General features: G+C 39.2%; 1 protein-coding gene across 1 annotated transcript in view; it reads left to right on the top strand.

The window, feature by feature from the left end:
• The first annotated feature begins 19672 nt into the window (after positions 1–19672).
• Positions 19673–20191, top strand: part of WNT2 (Wnt family member 2) — a 45629-nt gene continuing 45110 nt past the window's right edge. Inside the window, exon 1 of the mRNA XM_077116283.1 lies at positions 19673–20073. Coding sequence (XP_076972398.1) covers positions 19991–20073 — 83 coding nt within the window. The 5' untranslated portion in view covers positions 19673–19990. The remainder of the gene's footprint in view (positions 20074–20191) is intronic.

The following is a 20191-nucleotide window of genomic DNA, read 5'->3' as shown; positions in this document are numbered from 1 at the left end:
TATGGTAAAGGTAAAATTGGAGGCTTATAATACAGAATATGAGGGACTTAGTGATACATAGAAACTAGAGATGGGTGAATGGTTGGCTAATGAGGTTCAACTCAAATGTAAGGAAATAGGTAGAAGTGAAGGTAGTTCTCTAGTGGGTCTATAAGTTATACTACCATATTGAAGGTGAACATGATTGAAAGGGGTTGTATAGACCTATGTGTCCCACCGATCAACACTGTAAATAATAAAGTACTTGCAAGAACTACTTCAATGGTATCATTCATATACAAAGAGTGTTTAAGTCCAGGGTACAGGGGTAAAACTGCTATTGCATGCTTTGGGCTATGTTTAACAGGAAAACATCAGCAGTACCACAGCAACAGCAGGGGTAAATAATGGGGGAAGGGACAAGAGTTAAGGGGAAGTTTAGATTTCCCATTTGGTGAGAGTGTGTTTATTGGTTACCTTTCTCTTGGGGACAATGAAATTATCTAAAATTGAGAGTGTTAGTGGACTGTGAACTTTGAGCATTATATATGATGCCTAATGAGTGTAGGTGGCTGAAGGATGCACTGACTGAGAAGTGGATTGGTAAATGATGATGTATACATATTATCAAATACTGTTCTGCTACAAAAAAGGAACAAAGTTGTGAGGAATGCAATGATGTGAATGAACCTGTGGGACATTTTGTGAGGCAAAATAAGTCAGAAATGAAAGAACAATTATTATATGGTCTCCCTTAGAATGTGCTTATAAGAAAACAGGGGCTTAGACTGTTAGCTCTTATAACAGACACATTTAGTCTGGAGTGGTACTTATTATTTGTGGATTTTGAGAGGCTATTTTATATATATATAACCTGGTCTTTAGAGATAAGAATGAAGCCAGTCAGGTTGGGATTAAGGTAATTCAGAACAAAGGGTAAAGAAAACATTATCTATATTTTAGAACATCATCTACTCTTTGAGACCAATGGAAGAAAGATTTATTTTGTCCAGAACCTAAATTTTCTGTAGCAGATAATCTAACTCAGACTGTCTGGATAGCTCATTTAAACAATGAAAACATAGGAAACCCAGAATAAGAATGAGGGCCTTTAATCCTGTATAGTTTAATGTAATGCATGGGTACATCCTAGAATATATTAAGCAGATAATCAAAAAGTATTGGCAAAGTCCCTTGAGGGAAGGGAGAAAAAATATGGAACTAGTAAACTTTACCACCAGGGAAACCCCTTGTTCTAGTTTCCTAGCTGCCAGAATGCAACACACTAGAGACAGATTGGCTTTTAATAAAAATGGATTTATTTTGTTAGTTCTTCAGAGGAAAGGCAGCTAACTTTCCACTGAGGTTCTTTCTTATGTGGAAGGCACAGGATGGTCTCTGCTGTTCTTCTCTCCAGGCCCCTGGGTTCCAACAACTTTCCCCAGGGTGACTTCTTTCTACATCTCCAAAGGCCTGGGCTGAGCTGCGAGTGCTGAGATGAGGAATGCCCAGCTGCTTAGGCTGTGCTACTTTGCGCTCTCTCATTTAAACACCAGCCAATTAAGTCAAACGTCACTCATTGCAGCAGACACGCCTCCTAGCCGACTGCAGATGTAATTAGCAACAGATGAGGTTCACATACCATTGGCTTATGTCCACAGCAAGAAAACTAGGTATGCTCACCTGGCCAACTTGACAACTGAATCTAACTAACACACCCCTGATACTGTTCCAAACATTAAGGACACTGAAATTAATAGGTCAAGCCCTTGATCTTGAGGCTTACTCTTGTGAAGCTTATGTATGTAGGGGAGAAACTTAGCCTACCTATAGGTATGCCTAAGAGTTACTTCAGGAGGACCTCTTTTGTTGCTCAGATGTGGCCTTATTCTCTCTAAGCCCAACTCTGTAAGTGAAATCATTGCCCTCTCCCTTATGTGGGATATGACATCCAGGGGTGAAAGTTTCCTGGCAGCATGGGAGTTGACTCCCAGAGATGAGTCCAGTCCTGGCACCACGGCATCAACAATTCTATTCTGACCAGAAATGGGGAAAGAAGTGTAACCAATAAAGTATTAGTGGATGAGAGAGTTCAAGTAGGGTTGAGAGGTTACTCTGGAGGTCACTCTTATGCATGCCTCAGTTAAACATTGCTACCTACCTAACCTGCCAAGCCACAACCAAAACCTTTCCAGCCAATCCTAAAGAACATCTAGGGTAATATATAAGAATCTACAAAGTTCCATGCACTAGGGTAACTTTCCAGAAACCTACAACCTCCAGATGGGCCCCTATGCCAGATAAGTCCTGAAATCTAGAGGGCTTGCCCTCTCCAGAACATCAACTAGTTCTATCTCCCTACCCCATATTATTGATAGCCCCTTCCAACATGAAAAAGTAAGAATGGCCATAGCCCAAATACCCCTAAAGAGTAGTATAGAAAGATTAAAGCTGATGGTGGAGTTATACAGAGAAGGTAAGGTTTAACAAATCATATAATTACTGAATCATTAAGTTGATATTTCTTTTATTGTCCAGTATCTTAGAGCAGCTGGAAGTAAAATCTAAAATTGTGGAATTGAAACCCATGCCAAACTCTTAAATCTGTTCTACAACTAATTGATATGCTGTGCTTTGAAATTTATTGATTTTTGTATATATGTTATTTTTCACACACACAAAAAGTCCATTGTGATGATAAAAAAATTATTATTCCTTCTAGCCACCTATATCTGGAGCAGCTAGAAGGTAAAATCTGAGATGATGGTATGGTAGTTCATAACAAACTCTGAGATCTGTCTGTAACTACTTGTTGAAGAGTGCTTTGAAAACTGTTGCTTTTTTTTTGTTCTTTGCATTGTATATATGTTATATTATACAATTAAAAAGTTTTTAAAAATTGGATAAAAACTAAGGAAATCTGAATAAAACGACATCAGTTAAAAAAAATCAATTCACCTAAAAAAAAGAGTTGAGGTTGTTACATTTTAAAAATCTTGCTGAATCTGTAATTATTCCCCTTTCTATTCATTTTAGTGTATGCTTTTGTCTTTTTTTCCTAGATCCATCTTGCAAAAGGCTTGTCTATTAATCTTTTCAAAGAACCAGTAATTGTCATTACAGAAACTTTCTATTGAACCTATGTTTTCTAATTTATCGACTTCTGTTGTTTTCCTTTCTTCCTTCTGCTTTCTCTGTTTATTCTATTGTTCTTTTTCTAATTTGGTATAATGTATTCAGCTCATTTTTTTTATCACTCTTCTTTTCTATATAAACAAAAAATGTTTTCTAAGTATCACTTTAGCTGCATCCTACAAATTATATCATAGTATTTCTGTTGTGACATTCAAAATATTTTCTAATTCATAATGAATTCTCCTTTGATCAATAGGTTACTTAGAAACATTTAAAATTTCTAGTCATACTGTTTTTAAAATATGGCTTATAATTGATTCATAGTTTAACTGTATTTTGGCTTAAAAAGTGATTTGTAAGAGAACAATTGTTTGTTATTTGTTGATTCAAGTTTTATAATCTCATGTGATCAATTTTTATAAATGTACCAAATCCACTTTAAAAGATTTAGCCTTTTCTAACTGTGGAGTACAAATTTTATATATGTCAGTCATACTAAACCTCTTATGGTGTTCATATCTTCTCAAAACCTTCCTAATTATTTTTGTCTTCTTGCCCTATCAATGTGTGATTGTAAAAATGACCACAAAAATCTTCCCCTCCCTGCATCCATGCTTTTTCCATGGCACAGGAGGTTTATCAAAAAAGTTGAGTCTCTTCTCCCTACTCCTGTTGTCCTTGCTGGTCATGTGGCTTGCTTTAGCCGGTGGGACATGCGCAAATGTGACGTAAACAATGGCTGAAAAAGGGCCTGTTTATTGATGTTTTCCCTCTTGTCACTCTTCTCATTTTCCATCATGTGAACAAGCTCAGGATAGCCTGATGGATTATGAGAGAAACATGGCCCAGTTATCCCTCACTCCAGCAAATGGCTATAGCATAACTGTTGAACACCAGTTGATTGCACATGCATGACTCCAGTTGAGGCCATAGAATCTCCTAGCTGAAACCAGTTCAGATTGCTGACTTGCAGAATAGTGAGCTAATAAATTATTTTTGTTCTCAGCCTCTGAATTTGGGGTGGCGGGTTACATAATAACACTTCACTGATTCAGTCAATTTCTAAGAGAGATGGGTTACAATCTTTCCTTAAGATTACCGATTTCTTAGTTTGACCTGCTATTTCTGTTAATTTTTGCTATGAAGATTTGAAACTGTTTCATTAGGTGACTTCAAGCCTAAAATTATAGTTGTCTTTTCAGGTAAATTGTATCTTTTCTCATTGTGATCAACATCTTTACTCCTACCAGTGTTTTTATCTTAAAATCTATTTGTCTCATATTAATGAAGGTATTTTTTTAAATATTATTTTCTTGGCATCCCCTTTTCTATTCTTATACTTTCATCATTTGTATGTCTAATATCTCTACACAGACTATAACTGCATTTAAAAGAAAAATACATCTGTCAACCCCTGTCTTTAAACAGAGATGGAAATTTCAGCCAACTTGCATGTATTATGGTTATTGGTATATTTACATGTATTTCTATCATCCCTTCTGCTTTCTTTTTAAGCTTCTCTCCAATTCTCCACTAAATCCCCACATTTTTTCCTAGTTGATAGTAGACACCTTTTCATTCCTTTAGTGGTCATTCTTTAAATTTTAACATAATTTCCTTGCTATTTTCAGGTTCTAGGAGCTGCCTGAATCCTTTGACTTGTGACTCCTTCCTCCATCTTCAGAGCCAGCATCTTCAAATCTGTTTCCAACCTTTCTCTTCTGCCTTCCCCTTTCACTTATAAGGACTCTTGTGATTACAAGAAGCCCTCCCAGAAAATCCACAATCCCTTATTTTAAGAGCAGCAAATTAACAACCTTGATTCCGTTTGCAATCTTATTTCTCCTTTGCCATGTAGTGTAACATATTCACAGGTTTGGGTGATTAGGATGTAAACATCATGGGAAGGGCATTCTTATGCCTACCACAATGACATTCTTGAAAAGACAAAACTACAGTGATGGAGGACAAATCAGTAGTTACTGAGGATTAGGGGTGGATTGTTAGGGTATGACTGCAAAGGGGCAACATGAGGGAGTCTTTTGAGATGAAGGAACTCTTCTCTATTCTGGTCAAGTCATTTTATTGCATATATCCAATTGTTCCAACACCATTCATTGAAAATACTATCTTTTTTTCTATTGAATTGCCCTTGCAATTTTGTTAAAAATGAATTTCCATATATGTGATAATCAATTCTGAGACTATTCTGTTCCATTGATCTGTGTGTCTGTCCCTTCAATCTTGATTACTATAACTTTATATTAAATCTTAAATCAGGTAGTGTAATGCCTTCAACTTTATTCTTTTGCAAAATTGTTTTGGCTCTTCTATTTCCTTTGCTATTTAGTGGAAAATTTAGAATTAGCTTGACTGTATATGACTGGGGTATTTATTGAAAATGCATCTTATCTATAGATTTTTTGGGGAGAATATGATGTTGGGTCTTTTTCTCCATTTATTTATTTGCACATTGATTTTTTTCATCAGCATTTTATAAGCTTCAGCATGCAGATCCTGAACATGTTTTTTTAAAATTTATACCTAAGTAGGTTTGGGAGATTATTTCAAATGCTATATTTGGTTTGCTGATGCTGCCAGAATGCAGTATATCAGAAATGGAATGGTTTTTATAAAGGGAATTTATTAAGATACAAGTTTAAAGTTCTAAGGCCATAAAAACATTCCAAAGTAGGGGATCCAGAGAAAGATACCTTAACTCAAGAAAGGCTGAAGTCTGTCACATGGGAGGCATGTGGCTGCTGTCTTCTGGTCCTTGTTACCAGTCCATTGATTCTAGTTTCTGATTCCAGTGGTTTTCTCTCTAAGCATCTGTAGGCCTTCACTTAGCTCCTCAAGGATGCAACTCTGGATTCTGGCTTGCTTAGCATCTCATGGCACATGTCAATGTCTGCTGGACTCTGCATTTCCAAATGTCCAGGTGTAGGCATCTGCTCTCTCTGTCAGCACTCCAAGCATCTCCACATGTTATCATCTCTGTCACCCTGAAGCAACTGTTCTCCAAGCATCTGCATCTGAGGTCTCTACCAAATGTGTCCCCTTTTAAAGAACTCCATTAAACTAATCAAGAGCTACCTTCAATGGTTGGAGTCACATCTCCATCTGATCAAAAGGTCTTACCCACAATTGGGTGTGTCGCATCTCCATGGAATTAATCTAACCAAAAGATCACACCAACAACTGGGTGGCTCACATCTCTATGGAAACAATCCAATCAAAGTTTCCCATCCTAAACAATAGGTCTGGCCCCCCAAGATTGGATAGGATTAAAACATAACTTTTCTGGAGCACATAATAGCTTCTAACCAGCACGTTCTACCCCTTTGACCTACAAAAAAGATAAGTTTTTTCCATATACAAAATGCACTCACTCCATCACAATATCACAAAGCACTTAAACCATTTCAGTAACAATACAAAGCAAAAAAAAAAAAAAAAAACAGTATAAATCTCATCAAAGTCAGTTACAGGCATGGTTTGTCCTAAGAAGAAAAAGTTATCCTCTAGCTCTGAATCTGTGAAACTCAGATCAATTTATCTGCTGCAATATACACAGGAAGGATGGTCATAGGATACATGTTTCCATTGCCACAGGGAGAAATCAAAAGGTAAGCAGGGATCACCAGACTGAAACACTTCCAAAAACCTGCAGGACAAATTCCATCAGATTTCAAAGTCTGAAAGTCATTCATCCTTGGGGCTTTTGAAAGTGGCACTCTCACCCTTTCCAAGAGGCTATGCAGTGGTCTTGCTCTTTTTAAATGCTAGGGTGAGAGTTACAACACTGGGGCACATCGGGGGGTAGGGAAGCACCTTTCTCTTGGTTCCACCCTTTCCAAGCTTCAGGGCAGCACATGAGATCTCTGCCATCTCTGGGGCACACACTCAACCCTCCAGAACAATGGGGTGACAGCTAGGCTCTCCCCAGTCCATGGTTTATGTGCTCCACCCTCTCCAAGGCCTGTGGTGGAAAAACTCTTTTGAGTATTGAGGCAGAGAGTGGGACTTCTTGCAGGGCAAACTCACCCTCTCCAAGTGCATGCACCCACTCTCTTGGTCCAAGGTTTCTCAGTTTCACGCCTTAGCTTCCATGGTTCTAGCTCTGAAGTAATTTTTCCTTCAATTTGTCCCTTTTCTATCCCTTTCAGTACAGACTGGCAGTGGTTCCATTTATACAGATCCCACAACACTCTTGTTGGTTTTCTATGCAGTATACTGGGATCAGACAATAGGACTTTCCACAAATCCTTTCTGGATAACTTCATCTCTAGTCCTCACTTGCCCTGTAATAACTAACTGCTTCCATGTTTGGTTAAATCTTCATATGGGGCCCTATTCACTGGGGTCTCACTTTCTGGAAGCCCAGAATTTTTCAGACCATTAATTTCTGTTTTCTTTGTACCTAGGAGTTCAATTCAAAAACTTATCTCTTTCCTGTGACATTTTACTATAAACTTCAAGGAGCAGCCAGGCTGCATTTTTCACATTTAGTTTTGAAATTTCATCTGCTAAATATTCAAGTTCATCACTCTTAAATTCTGTCTTTTATACAATGCCAGCACAATTAATATCCAAATCATCTGCCACTTTAAAACAAGAGTTGCCTTCCCTCCAGTTTGTAGCAACACATGAATTATTTCTGTCTAAAGCCACATCATAAGTTTCCTAGGAGCCCACATTGCTACCAACAGTCTCTTCAAAGCCATCCTGGTCTTTTCTATCATGTATGTCACAATTCTTCCAAAATCTTTGCAATATCAATTTTAAAAGCCATTTCAACGTGTTTGGTATTTACAAACCACAGTACCCCACTTCTCTGGTACCAAAATCTGTTTTGGTTTGCTAATGCTGGCAAAATGCAATATATCTGAAATAGAATGGCTTTTATAAAGGGGATTTATTAAGCTACAAGTTTAGTTCTAAGGCCATAAAAATGTCCAAACTAAGGCATCCAGAGAAAGATACCTTTACTCAAGAAAAGCCGATGTCTGTCACATGGAAAGGCACATGGCTAGTATCTGCTGGTCCTTGCTCCTAGTTCCATTGTTTCCAGATTCTGTTGCCAGTGGTTTCTCTCTGTAGGCCTTCACTTAGTTCCTGCAGGACAAAACTCTGGGCTCTGGCTTGCTTAGCATCTCATGGTAGCATTTGCTGGGCTCTTCATCTCCAAATGTCTGTATTTAGGTATCTGTTCTCTTTATCAGTGCTCCCAGCATCTCCAAATATCTGCATCTCTGTCAGCTCTGAAGTAACTGTTCTCCAAGCATCTGTATCTGAGGTTTCTCAAAAATGTTTCCCTTTTTAAGGGACTCTAGTAAACAAATCAAGAGCCACCTTGAATGGGTGGAGTCACATCTGTTATGTAATCAAAAGGTCATACCTACAATTGGGTGTTTCACTTCTCCATGGAAATAATCTAACCAAAGGTCACACCCACAATTGAGCAGGTCAATCTCCATGGAAGCAATCTAATCAGAGGTTTCCACCCTAAACAATAGGTCTGGCCTCGCAAGATTGGATTAGAAAAGAAAACATGGTTTTTCTGGGGTACGTAACAATTTCAAACCAGCACAGTATATATTATGTTTTTAAATTTCAGCTTCCATCTGTTCACTGCTTGTAAATAGAAGATGAATTTTTGAGTACTGACCTTGTATCCTGTAAATGAGAAACTCACTCATTAGCTCTAGGAGTTTTTAATTGGTTCCTTGGGATTTTCTATGTAAACTCTGCAAACCAGGACAGGATGTTTTCTTTCTTTCCAACTTACATGCTTTTTATTTCTTTTTCTTGCCTTGTGTACACTGCTAGGACTTTCAATAAATTGTGGAATAGGAATGTTGAGGAGTGGCACCTGGTTCCCAATATTAGGGGGAAACTCTTTTACCATAACTATGTTAGCTATAATTTTTTTGTAGATGCTGTTTATCAGGTTCAGGAAGTTTGTTTTTATTCCTAGTTCCTGAAAGTTTTTATTCTGAATAGACGTTGAATTTTGTCAATTGCTTTTTCTTGCTCAATTAATATGATCATATGATGTTCTTTTGGAGGCCTGTAATATGGTGGATTACACTGATTGATTTTCAATTATTGAACCAGGCTTGTTTTCTTGAGATAAACATCTTTGGTCATAGTACATTATTCTTTCTGTATATTGCTAGACCCTATCTGTTAATAATTTTTTATTATTATGTAAAGATTTTTACATCTAAGTTTTGAGGGATATTAATCTGCAATTTTCTTGTGCTGTCTTTGGTTTTGGCATTAGGGTAGTGACGCCCTCATAAAATGAGTTTAGAAATGTTCCCTCTTTTATTTTCTGAAAGAGATTGTGCAGAATTGGTGTTATTTTATTTTTAAACATTTGGTATAATTTGTCAGTTAAACCACCTGGGCCTGGAAATTTGTTTTTAGTAGGTGTTCTAGTTTGCTAGCTGCCAGAATGCAATATACCAGAAACAGAATGGCTTTTAAAGGGGGAATTTAATAAGTTGCTAGTTTATAGTTCTAAGGCCAGGAAAATGTTCCAATTGAAACAAGTCTACTGAAATGTCCAATCTAAGGCATCTAGGGAAAGATACCTTGGTACAAGAAGGCTGATGAAGTTCAGGGTTTCTCTCTCAAGTGGAAGGGCACATGGTGAACACAGTCAGAGTTTCTTTCTCATCTGGAAAGGCACATGTTGAACATGGTCAGTGTTCCTCTCTTATCTGGAAGGGCACATGGTAAGCACGGCGTCACCTGCTAGCTTCTTCTCCTGGCTTCCTGTTTCAGGAAGCTCCCTGGGAGGCATTTTCCTTCTTCATTTCCAAAGGCCCGTGGGTTGTGAACTCCCTGGTTCATGGTGCTGCAGCATTCTCTTCTGTCTCTGAATCTCTCATTCTCCAAATTGTTTCCTCTTTTATAGGGCTCCAGTAAACCAATCAAGACCCACCCAAATTGGTGGAGACACATCTCCCCTAATCCAGTTTAACAACCACTCTTGATTGGGTTACATCTCTAGGGATATGATCTAATTACATAGAGTGGTGAATAGGGATTATTCTGCCTTCACAAAATGGGATTTTGATTAAAACATAGCTTTTCTAGGGTTCCTACATCCTTTCAAACCAGCACAGTAAGCTTTTAACCACAAATTTCATTGAACAGATTATGTTTCACCTTGGATAAGAATCAAGGAATTTGTCCATTTTATCTTTATCATCAAATTTATGTGCCTAGAGTTGTTTACAGTATTACCCATTCAACGTCCATGGGATTGGTATCGATAACCCCTCTTTCATTTGTGATATCGGTAGTTTGTGTCTTTTTTCTTTGTTGTTAGTTTTTCTACACATTTGTCAGTATTACTGATCTTTTCAAGCAACCAGCTTTTGTTTCATTAATTTTCTCTATCTTTTTTCTACTTTCCTATTTCACTGAATCCCTCTCTAACAGTTATTACCTCTTTCTTTCTGTTCATTGTTTATTTGGATTTTCATTTTCTAATTTATTGAGGTCTAAGCTTAGATTGTTGGTTTCAAACCTTTTACTTTTTTTAGCACTTGTTTTACTCTGTTCATTTTTAAACAGTTTTATTTATTATAAATATAATATAAATATAATAATAAATGTATATAATAAATAATAAATAGAAATTAAATTTAGATTTAGATACAATTCAATCTAAATAGCCATGCCTTCAACACCATGATCTATATGAAGATATTTCCTTTTCTTCCACAAAGAATCCTGTACCCCTCCCCCATACCTCCTCCTGTTCACATTTAGTTTTGGCATAATGCCTTTGTTATATTCAGTGGAAGCATATTACAGTTTTACTGTTGACTATAAAACTTAGCTTGCATTGATTGTATTTTTTCCCTGTGTATCATTCCATTGTCAACATCTGGTATGTTGACATTCATTTGTTCTCCTTCATGCAAAAACATTTCTATATTCATGCATTTAATCACCATCACTGTTCACTCTAGGCATTCCTAAGTTATACTATTTCATATTTTATCTTCTATTTTTCCTTCTGGTGTCATATGTGCCCCCAGCCCTTCTCCCTAAACCATACTCGCATTCAGCTTCATTCACTGTACTTATATTATTGTGCTACTATCAGATAGTAGTGTGCTATTCATTTCTGAATTTTTGCACATTCTGTATTCCTTTTGCACCAAATGCCCAACCTCTACCCTCTTTCTATCTCCTGATAACCTGGTTTGTTAACTTTAACTCTCAAAGTTCACTCATTAATATTTGTTCATATTAGTGAAACCATGCAGTGTTTGTCCTTTTGTTTCTGGCTAATTTCACTAACCATGTCCTCAAACCTCTCTACTCTTTAAATATAATCATTTAACACTGCAAATTTCTCTCTAAGCATTGCTTCACCTGTATTTCTTTTTTTTTTTTTAACATGGGCAGGCATCAGGAATCAAACCCAGTGTGGCAGGTGAGAACTCTATCACTGAGCCACCATTGACCACCCCTGTATTTTTGAGAAGCTTTATTTTCATTTTCATTCAGTTCAAAATATTTTCTAATATCTCTTGACTTTTTCCTTGACCCAGGATTATTTAAAGTATATTTAATTTCCAAACATTTGGAGATTTTCTTGCTCTCTTTCTATTTTTGGCTTCTCATTTAATTTTACTATAGTAATGGAATATATTTTGATTTTAGTGCTTGTAATCCTTTTCAAGGTTTATTATCCAGCATATGGTGTATGTTTTATATATATTCTGATATTGTTGGGTGCAGTGTTCTCTATATGTCAATTAAATTAAGCTGGTCGATGGTGTTGTTGAGTTCTGAATCCTTACTAATTTTCTGTCTACTTGTCCTATCAATTACTGAGAGAGGAATCATGTCTCCAACTATATTTGCACATTTCCTTATTTTTCTTTTCAGCTTTGTCAGTATTTGATTCATACATCAAAATACATATACACACACATATATATATATATATATATATATATATATATATATATATATATATATATATATATATATATATATAAAGTATCTTTTTGACATGGGCAGGCACCAAGAATTGAACTCAGGTCTCCAGCATGGCAGGTGAGAAATCTGTCTCTGAGTCGCTTGATTTTTCTGAATAATTATTGAGTCATATATTTTGTATCACTGTTGTTTGGCTCATACATATTTAGTACTGTCATGTCTTCTTGGTGAATTCACCCTTTTACTTTTATGACGTGTCCCTCATTGTTCCTGGTTCGTTTAGATACTAACTTTTATGATAATATAGCAACTTCAGCTTTTTATTTTGATTAGTGATTGCATGGTTTATCTTTTTCTATTCTTTTTTACTTACCTATATTATTAAAGTTGAAGCAAATTTTTTATAGGCAGCATATTAGTATGTCTTGTTTTATAATTAATCCAGGCAATCTCTGTCTCTAAATTATTGTGTTTGTACCGTATGCCTTTTAAGTAATTATTGATATGTTTGGGTTTAGATCTACTATTTTATTATTTGTTTCTTTTTCCTCTCTCTCTTTTCCATTCCTCTGGTTCCCATTTCCTTCCTTCTATGGATTATTTGAACTATTTTATTCTGCTTTTATTTACCTGTAGTTTTTTTAAAAACTATATCTCTTTGTATAGTTTTTTGATGGTTGCTATAAAAGGTTATGTTATGTAGGCATAACTTTTCACAATCTACTTAGAAGCAACACTTTACTGCTTTAAATGAAATGTGAAAATGTACCACCATATTGGTCACTTTGCTCTTCCCCTTTATGTTATAGTTTTTTATGTATTATATCTACATACATTGAAGACCCATTTTGTTTTCAAACATTTTAGAGAACTGAAGAAGAGAAGTTGTGTATTGTATTTGTCAGAAAGCTACCATTTCTATTGCCCTTCCTTCATTCCAGATGTCCTAAGAAGAAGTCTGCTGACAATTCTATTAGTTTTCCTTCATCTGAGAGTATATTTATTTCACCTTCAATCTTGAAGGTTATTTTCACTGTATATTGATTGAATTCTCAGCTGACAATTCATTTCCTTCAAGACTTAAAAAAAAATGTTGTTCCACCTCCTTATGCCTTCATGATTTCTGAGGAGAAATCTACAGCCATTCAAATAATTATTTCCCTTTATTTGTCTTAGCCTTTAGTTTTCAGCAATTGATTATGATATTTCTGGGTGTAGGGTTCTTTGAGTTTGTTCTGTTTGGGATTTACTGGGCTTCTTGACTCTCTTAGTTTATGCCTTTCACCAAATTTGGCAAGTTTGTAGCCATTATTTATTAAAATATTTTTTCTCCAGTGGACTGTTTCTCTTCTCCTTCTGGGACCCCAATGACATAATGTTTTACTTGTGTGGTAATGCCCATCAGATCTCTGAGGCTTTATTAGTTTCATTTAAATAATCTTCAAGTTCGATGATACTTTCCTCTGCCATCACCATTTCGCCACCATGTCTAGTAAGTTTTTTTTTTTAAATTTTAGTTACTGTGATTTTTAGTTCTGAAATTTCCATATGGTCATTTTTCTATCTTCTATTCTTTTCTTGTGAGTTTCTGTTGCCCATTTGTTTCAAGAATATCCATCCTTATTTTTTGGAGCATTTCATAATTTATTAGCCTGTTTTAAAGTTTTTCTCTGATAATTCCAACATCTGTGTCATCTAGCATTGACATCTCTTAATTTTCTTTTCTCCTGTGAGTTTAGATTTTCCTGCTTCTTTGTATGGCAAGTACTTCTGATTATAATAGTAGACATTTTGGATTGACTGTTAAGAGACTCAGAATCTTGTTTAAATCTTACGGTGAATTTGATATTTTTGTTTATCCTTATAACCAACCCACTTGGGTTTAGGCCACAAATTTACCAGCCTTCCATGAGTTCTGATTCCAATGTCACTTCAGTTCTCATGGCCTTTTCAGTGCTATTTTTCTTTGTCTCACATGTGTTAAACCTAATGACTTTTCTGGGTGGTCTTTTTTGCATAGTTTATCCCAAAATCTGTGGTATGATCTTGAGGGACTGAGCCACTTATTCACAACTTGGGGGATGAGGATAGGAATTCAAATACAATTTTAAAGGATTGTTTTCCTGAGCTCCTCCCTCTCCACAACTTTCTAAGTACTTTCTGGTTCCCTAGGATTCCCCTTTGTGGTGCTTTGACCAAGAAGTGTGACTTTAGTTTTACCACTTTGCTGCATACTCCCTGTGACTTTACCCAAGTCTGGAGCCACTACATAGCAAGAAGAAAGAGAAAGAAAAGCAATGGGATTTATCCCACCTTCTTGGAACCATAGTTCCTCTAATTGCAGAGAAATATTTCCATCTCTCAGAATTTTAGACACTTGAGGACTCCCACTGCTGCCACTCACTGATGCCAACATCAACATAGGTTTGCACAGGGCTTGGGTGTGAGAGAGGATGGAGAGTGAAAAGGGAATTTCACCTACTCTCTCTGAGTATGTTAGTCACCCTCCCACTTCTGAAATCAAAACTAAAGGACTTCTTCTGAAAGTTAGTTTTAGGTTTCATTGGGTCTGGTCTGTTTCAGTTTTCTGCTTACTCATAGGGTATAGTCCTTCCTTGTTCCAAAGAGAAGGGGTAGAGAAAGAGACAGAAGAAGAGCTCTCCTTTTTTTTTTTTTTTTTTTTTTTTTTTGCATGGTCAGGCACTGGGAATCAAACCTGGGTCTCTGGTATAACAGGTGAGAACTCTGCCTGCTGAGCCACCAAGACTCGCCCTCTCCTTTATTTCTGAAGAATATTTTCACCAAAGATAGGATCCTAGATGGACTGTTTTTTTCTTTCAGCATTTTAAACATGTCTTTCCATTTTCTTCTAACATCCACTGTTTTGGACAAGAAGTCAGTTGTAACTCACATTCTTGTTCTGCCGTATTTAATGTGTCCTTTTCCTCTACCTGCTTTCAAGTGTTTTTCCATTATTATTGTCTTTAAACAGTTTGACCATGTTGCATAGTTATGATTTTCCTCACATCCCCGCTTGGGGATTTCTGACCTTCTTGGAGCTGTAAATATATGTTTTCTATTGAATTGAACACATTTTGGGCATTATTTCTTCAAATACTTTTTGCCCTATTTTTTCTTTCCTTTATTTTTGGGACTCTACTCACACATATATTAGGCTGCTTTGTATTGTCCCATATATCACTGAGCTTCTGTTAATTTTATTCTCAATATCTTCTATCTCAGTTCTCCAGATTAGGTAACTACTATCTTCACGTTCACCATCCCTTTCTCCTGCCAATTCCATTCCATTACTATTCTCATCCAGTGAATAGTTCATTTCAGGCATTGTAATTTTTAGTTCCAGAATTTTGTTTTTTGTTGTTTCCATTTCTTGACTGAAATTTTCCATCTACTTGTTCATTGTGACCATATTTTTCTTTAAATCCTTGAACATATTTAAAATGGTTAAAAATCCTGTCCTACCAATTCCAACATCTGTGTCATTTCTGGATCCATTTCTTTTGACTGCTTCCACTCTTGAATATAGGTTACATTTTCTGATTTTTCACATCCAGTAAGTTTTATTGTATACTTGACATTTTGAATGATGCATTGTAGGAAGTCTGGATTATACTATCTTCCTTTTATGGATATTAGTTTTGTTCTTGTAAATCCTCTTATGCTGTCAGGTTTGATTTTATTCTTTGTTAGAGCACATGATAAGGAGACAAAACTTTGAAATTTTCAACTTTATCTTAAGACATGTTCTTTACACTAAGGCATGGCCCTTACTTTTAAGACATGGCCTTTTTGGGGTCTGAGCTGAATACCTGAGATATTCGATGTACTTACTCTGTTGAGCTGGAACTTAGTGTTTTTCATCACAGCATGTTGTGCAGCAGATAGTCTCTGCTAGACCTTGCGGAGTTTTACCTATCCTACATTTGGTCTTGTCTGTGGCCAAGGACCTACGACAAATCCCCATGTAGACTTGTAGAGTCCCTCTCTTCACTGATACCTATTGTCATATTTGTTACCCTGTAAATTTCACTGCTTCAACAGCCCAAAACATCAATATCTGTCATCTTAGCTAAGTGAGATTACTGCTTTGCTCAGATGCTACCTTCTTGCACCCCTTAAGAAAGGTTCTCAGGCAGAAAATCCAGGACAATTATGGGATGGCTGTGTAGCTCATGTTGTGTGTCTCCCTCTCTCAAGGGTCACAGCCATGTGCTTCCTATTTTCCAATGCCTGAAAAGATTTTCCTTGTATAGTTTTTCCAATCTTATAATTGTTTTTAGTGGGAGAGCAAGTCAAGTACCTATTACTCTCTCCTGGATAACAATTTAAATTCACAATGAGATTCAAATGACCGATATTAGAACTTTTTCTAAAAGCAAGTTCTGACAAAGAACAGGTAAGAGTATGCTTGATAATTTTAGGAATGACTACAGGGGAATGGGGAAATCCTTCTAAAAGCATTGGAAACAAATTCAAACTTCAGACTTCACCTATGCTGTTATGTATATGAAAGTCTTAGATTTAGCTTTGAAAGTAAAAAAAAAAATAAATGAACACACACATATATATTCTTTCCCATTCATGACCTGTTAACACATTATGTTCTCTCTTAGGTCATTGAATCTAAGTTGGAGATACTGGAACTTTGAATCATTTGTTGATGAGCAGCTAAATTAAGAGTCAGTGCCTTAGAAAGAAGCCAGTGCAAACGAAAGACAAATGACTATTTGACTGAAGAAGTAACTCTCCATTTTTAAAGGGTGGAGATGGTTTGGTAGTAAATTAGTTCTCCTGCCCTGGGAGATTAGACAAACAATGGATCTAACTAAGAAAATAGACTGACTCATCTGGCTACAATGCTATATTGAAGTTACAGACAAACTAATATTAATCTCCAGTAAGATAATTGGGTTCCATATAATGTCAATGAGGTTTACAGTCAGCTCTGAGGTTTCTCATTAAATAAATAAAGAACAAGACATTAAAATCATAGATCTACAATTACTCTGAACCATTTCTTTCCCTACCTCATCATCTGCTATAGCTAAGCTGAAGTCATACAATCTATTTCATTATTTATTAGTTCTTCTTTAGCATGGTAGTTTTTATTACAAAAGGAATGAGGTTTACTATAACCTTCATTCCTCCCAATTTTCTTGAGCATTTCAACTTCCTTTACTAGTAAACAAATTCTCTATGGTCAAAATGAAGGGTCCACCAAGAGAATAGGTATAAACGAGGATGGAGTAAAATCAGACCTGCTGGACAGGAACAGAAGTTGTACTGAGTTAAGTAATGGGTCATAAAAGGGGTGGAGAATGCTAGAGAAATGGAATCACAGGTCTGGAAGAGACAAGTCATCTGGTCCAGACTGACTTAGGACAGGTCAGGATGGGTGGACCTTTTTCACATCTGGATTTAGCTTCTCTTGAACTTTTTCAACTTTTTGCCTTTCACCAAGACTGATGTCTTCTCTATAAGACATATGGCACTCCTCCTCCTGCCCCAGGATGCAGTATTTGGGGTGGATTTAATTATCTTTAGGGATGATCCGTTTCTTTTCCAGGTCTGTTTCAGGTTTAGGTCATTCCATTGGACTCACCAACAGCTGAAGGGCAGGTCTCCTGGCCACTCAGTAATTCCCTGGGTGGAGGGTAAGAACCTTTAAACCGATGGTCACACTCCATGTATTTCTAACTTCCCTTAGTTGTGAGGACACAATGTGCTGAGGTGGGTGGGAACTTTGAGTTATGGAATGTTTTAAGTAGTTTCTGTTCTTATTCTCCACGAGAGAAATGTGCAACTGCCTAGCTTACCCACATACCCATCCATATCTCATTTATTCGCTGAAATTTTGGCAACTTATAGTTCCTTTGGAGCCATACGTCCATCTATTCTACATATCTCAAGTGTTCGGATTTACTGCAAGAGACAGCACGGACAAAGGAGGGTGGAGGTAAATTTTAGCTTATTTTTCTGCTTGGAGGAAACATTCATAAGCGCATAAGTAGAGAGGTAAATGAGATATTTGTAGTTGGTGTTATCACAATCTTCCCCGCTGCCCCAGCAGCACTTTGCACGTATAATTCTGACCAGAAATACGCCCCCCCGCCCCCCGGGTCCTCCCTTCCCCGCCCTCGCGGCCGGTACAGACCGACCAGAACTTCCCCTGGGTCGCGGCCCAGCGATACGGAGCGGCCCTGGCGCGGAGCCCCGCTCTTCCCGAGTCGTGGGTGGCGCGATGCTTGCTTCCCTCCCCTCCCTTTCCGGACCCAAACGGGGATGTATCTGGGTCAGCCTGGGAGGGGCCGGACCTGCCAGGGACCCGCGGGGGGAAATGGGGTGGCGATGACAGCATCTTTCAGGTTTTTGGCGTCTCTGCGCTTTGCCGGGTCCAGCCTCTCACCGCTCTCGAGCTCGCGAGGGCTGGTGTTCCGGCCAGTCGTGGCGGGCGGGGCGGCCGGCGCGTGGGTGGTGGAGCGAGCCCGTCCTTCCTATCTGGACAGCCACCCCCCTCCCGCCCCCACGCCTGCGAACAATGCGGCGCACTCCCACCCATCCCTCGCCGTCCCCACCCCCAGCCCCTGCATCTGCCCATTCCCTAGAGCGCGTTCCCGGGTCGGACAGCGGGTCCCTCCGCCCCAGGAAAAGAGCAATGGAACAGTTCACGGCCGCTGCGAGTTCCTCGTCTTCCTTCCTTTCCGGTGATAAACGGCAGGGCTACAAGCCAGTTGCAGCTCAAGACTCTCCACCCGCGGGCCTGAGCCCTTCTCTCGGCTATGGGGACAAGAGGACCCGACCCGGGGCTGAGGGTCCTCTTGCCTTCGCGAGGTGCAAAAAGACTGAGCGCCCCGGGCGGTTGGAGGCGCGACCCTGCCGGGGGCTCAGATCCCGGGCTGGCGCCTCGCTACCTCCGTTCTTCCCTCGGTGATCTTTTGCGCTCCGCGGCGCGGGGGAGGAGCTGGGTGTGCGTAAAAACCGCATCTTCCCCAGAGACTTTGGCCGAGGACGCCTGGATGAGATCCGACTTCATGGACCTTCCGGGCTCTCCTCCCTGCGAGCTCTGTATCAGGCCAGCCCTGAAGAACCAAGGCTACAGGGTCTTCATTTCCCTCAGGCCTTCCCGCTCCCCACCTTGCCCTGCCTCGACGCGTCAGCTCCAAATTTACAAGTGCTTCCTTTCTCTTGGCGTTGGGAAGATAAACGATCAAAGAGTTGAAAATAATCTCTGGAGCCTTGTATCCTGCACACACTAATCTCCCGATTATCTTCCTCGTGTCCCCGCATTGCACGCTCGGGGACTTCTATTTGCCAGAGGGTAGCTTCGCCTATTCACTTTATCCGCCAGTCCATTCCTTTGGCGGGAGCCCTCTGACAGGCTCTGGCCATGAATTTCCCAAAAGGTGCCTGAGTCCGCGGGTGCTCGAGGCTAGAAGTGTTCCTCCTTTTCCTCCCCACCTCTCTCCAAACGTTCTTGCCATCATTTTATCCACCCTTGTAAGAAACCCCGCGCGCCCACCCCACCTTCCCCCGCCCGACCGGGCCCAGAACCTCCTCCCTCGGCTGCTCCGGGGCAGGGAGAAGGACTAACAGGGGAGCGCAGGAGAGGCGCAGAGCTCTCCTGCTGTCCGCGCTCGCCGCGCCTGGGGAATTGGACTGTGGGCGAGGCAGCCTGGGTTGGCCTTTATCACTCTCCGGGCTCGTCTTTTGAAACTTTATCAGCGAGTCTCGCCACTCGCAGCAGACGTGAGCGGGGGGCGGGGGCGCGGCAAGGCGCGGGCGGCCGTGACAAGGCGCTCCCAGCCTGAGCGCTTCTGCTCGAGGCACGCATGGCGCCCGCACACGGAGTCTGACCTAATGCGGACGCAAGGGGGTTAATATGAACGCTCCTTTCGGTGGAATCTGGTTTTGGCTCCCTCTGCTATTGACCTGGCTCACCCCCGAGGTCAGCTCTTCATGGTGGTAAGTCCACGCGCACGGGCGCGGGAGGATTTCGGAGAGGGGAGTGGGGACAGCACTGGCCACATAGACCCTTCCAGAGGCTCTTCCCTGCGGCCACGGTGGTAATCCAAGCCAGAGG

This window comes from Tamandua tetradactyla, chromosome 1, assembly GCF_023851605.1.
Source record: "Tamandua tetradactyla isolate mTamTet1 chromosome 1, mTamTet1.pri, whole genome shotgun sequence".
In the NCBI taxonomy this organism is placed as follows: Eukaryota; Metazoa; Chordata; class Mammalia; order Pilosa; family Myrmecophagidae; genus Tamandua; species Tamandua tetradactyla.
This window is presented reverse-complemented; position numbering and strand designations above follow the sequence as displayed.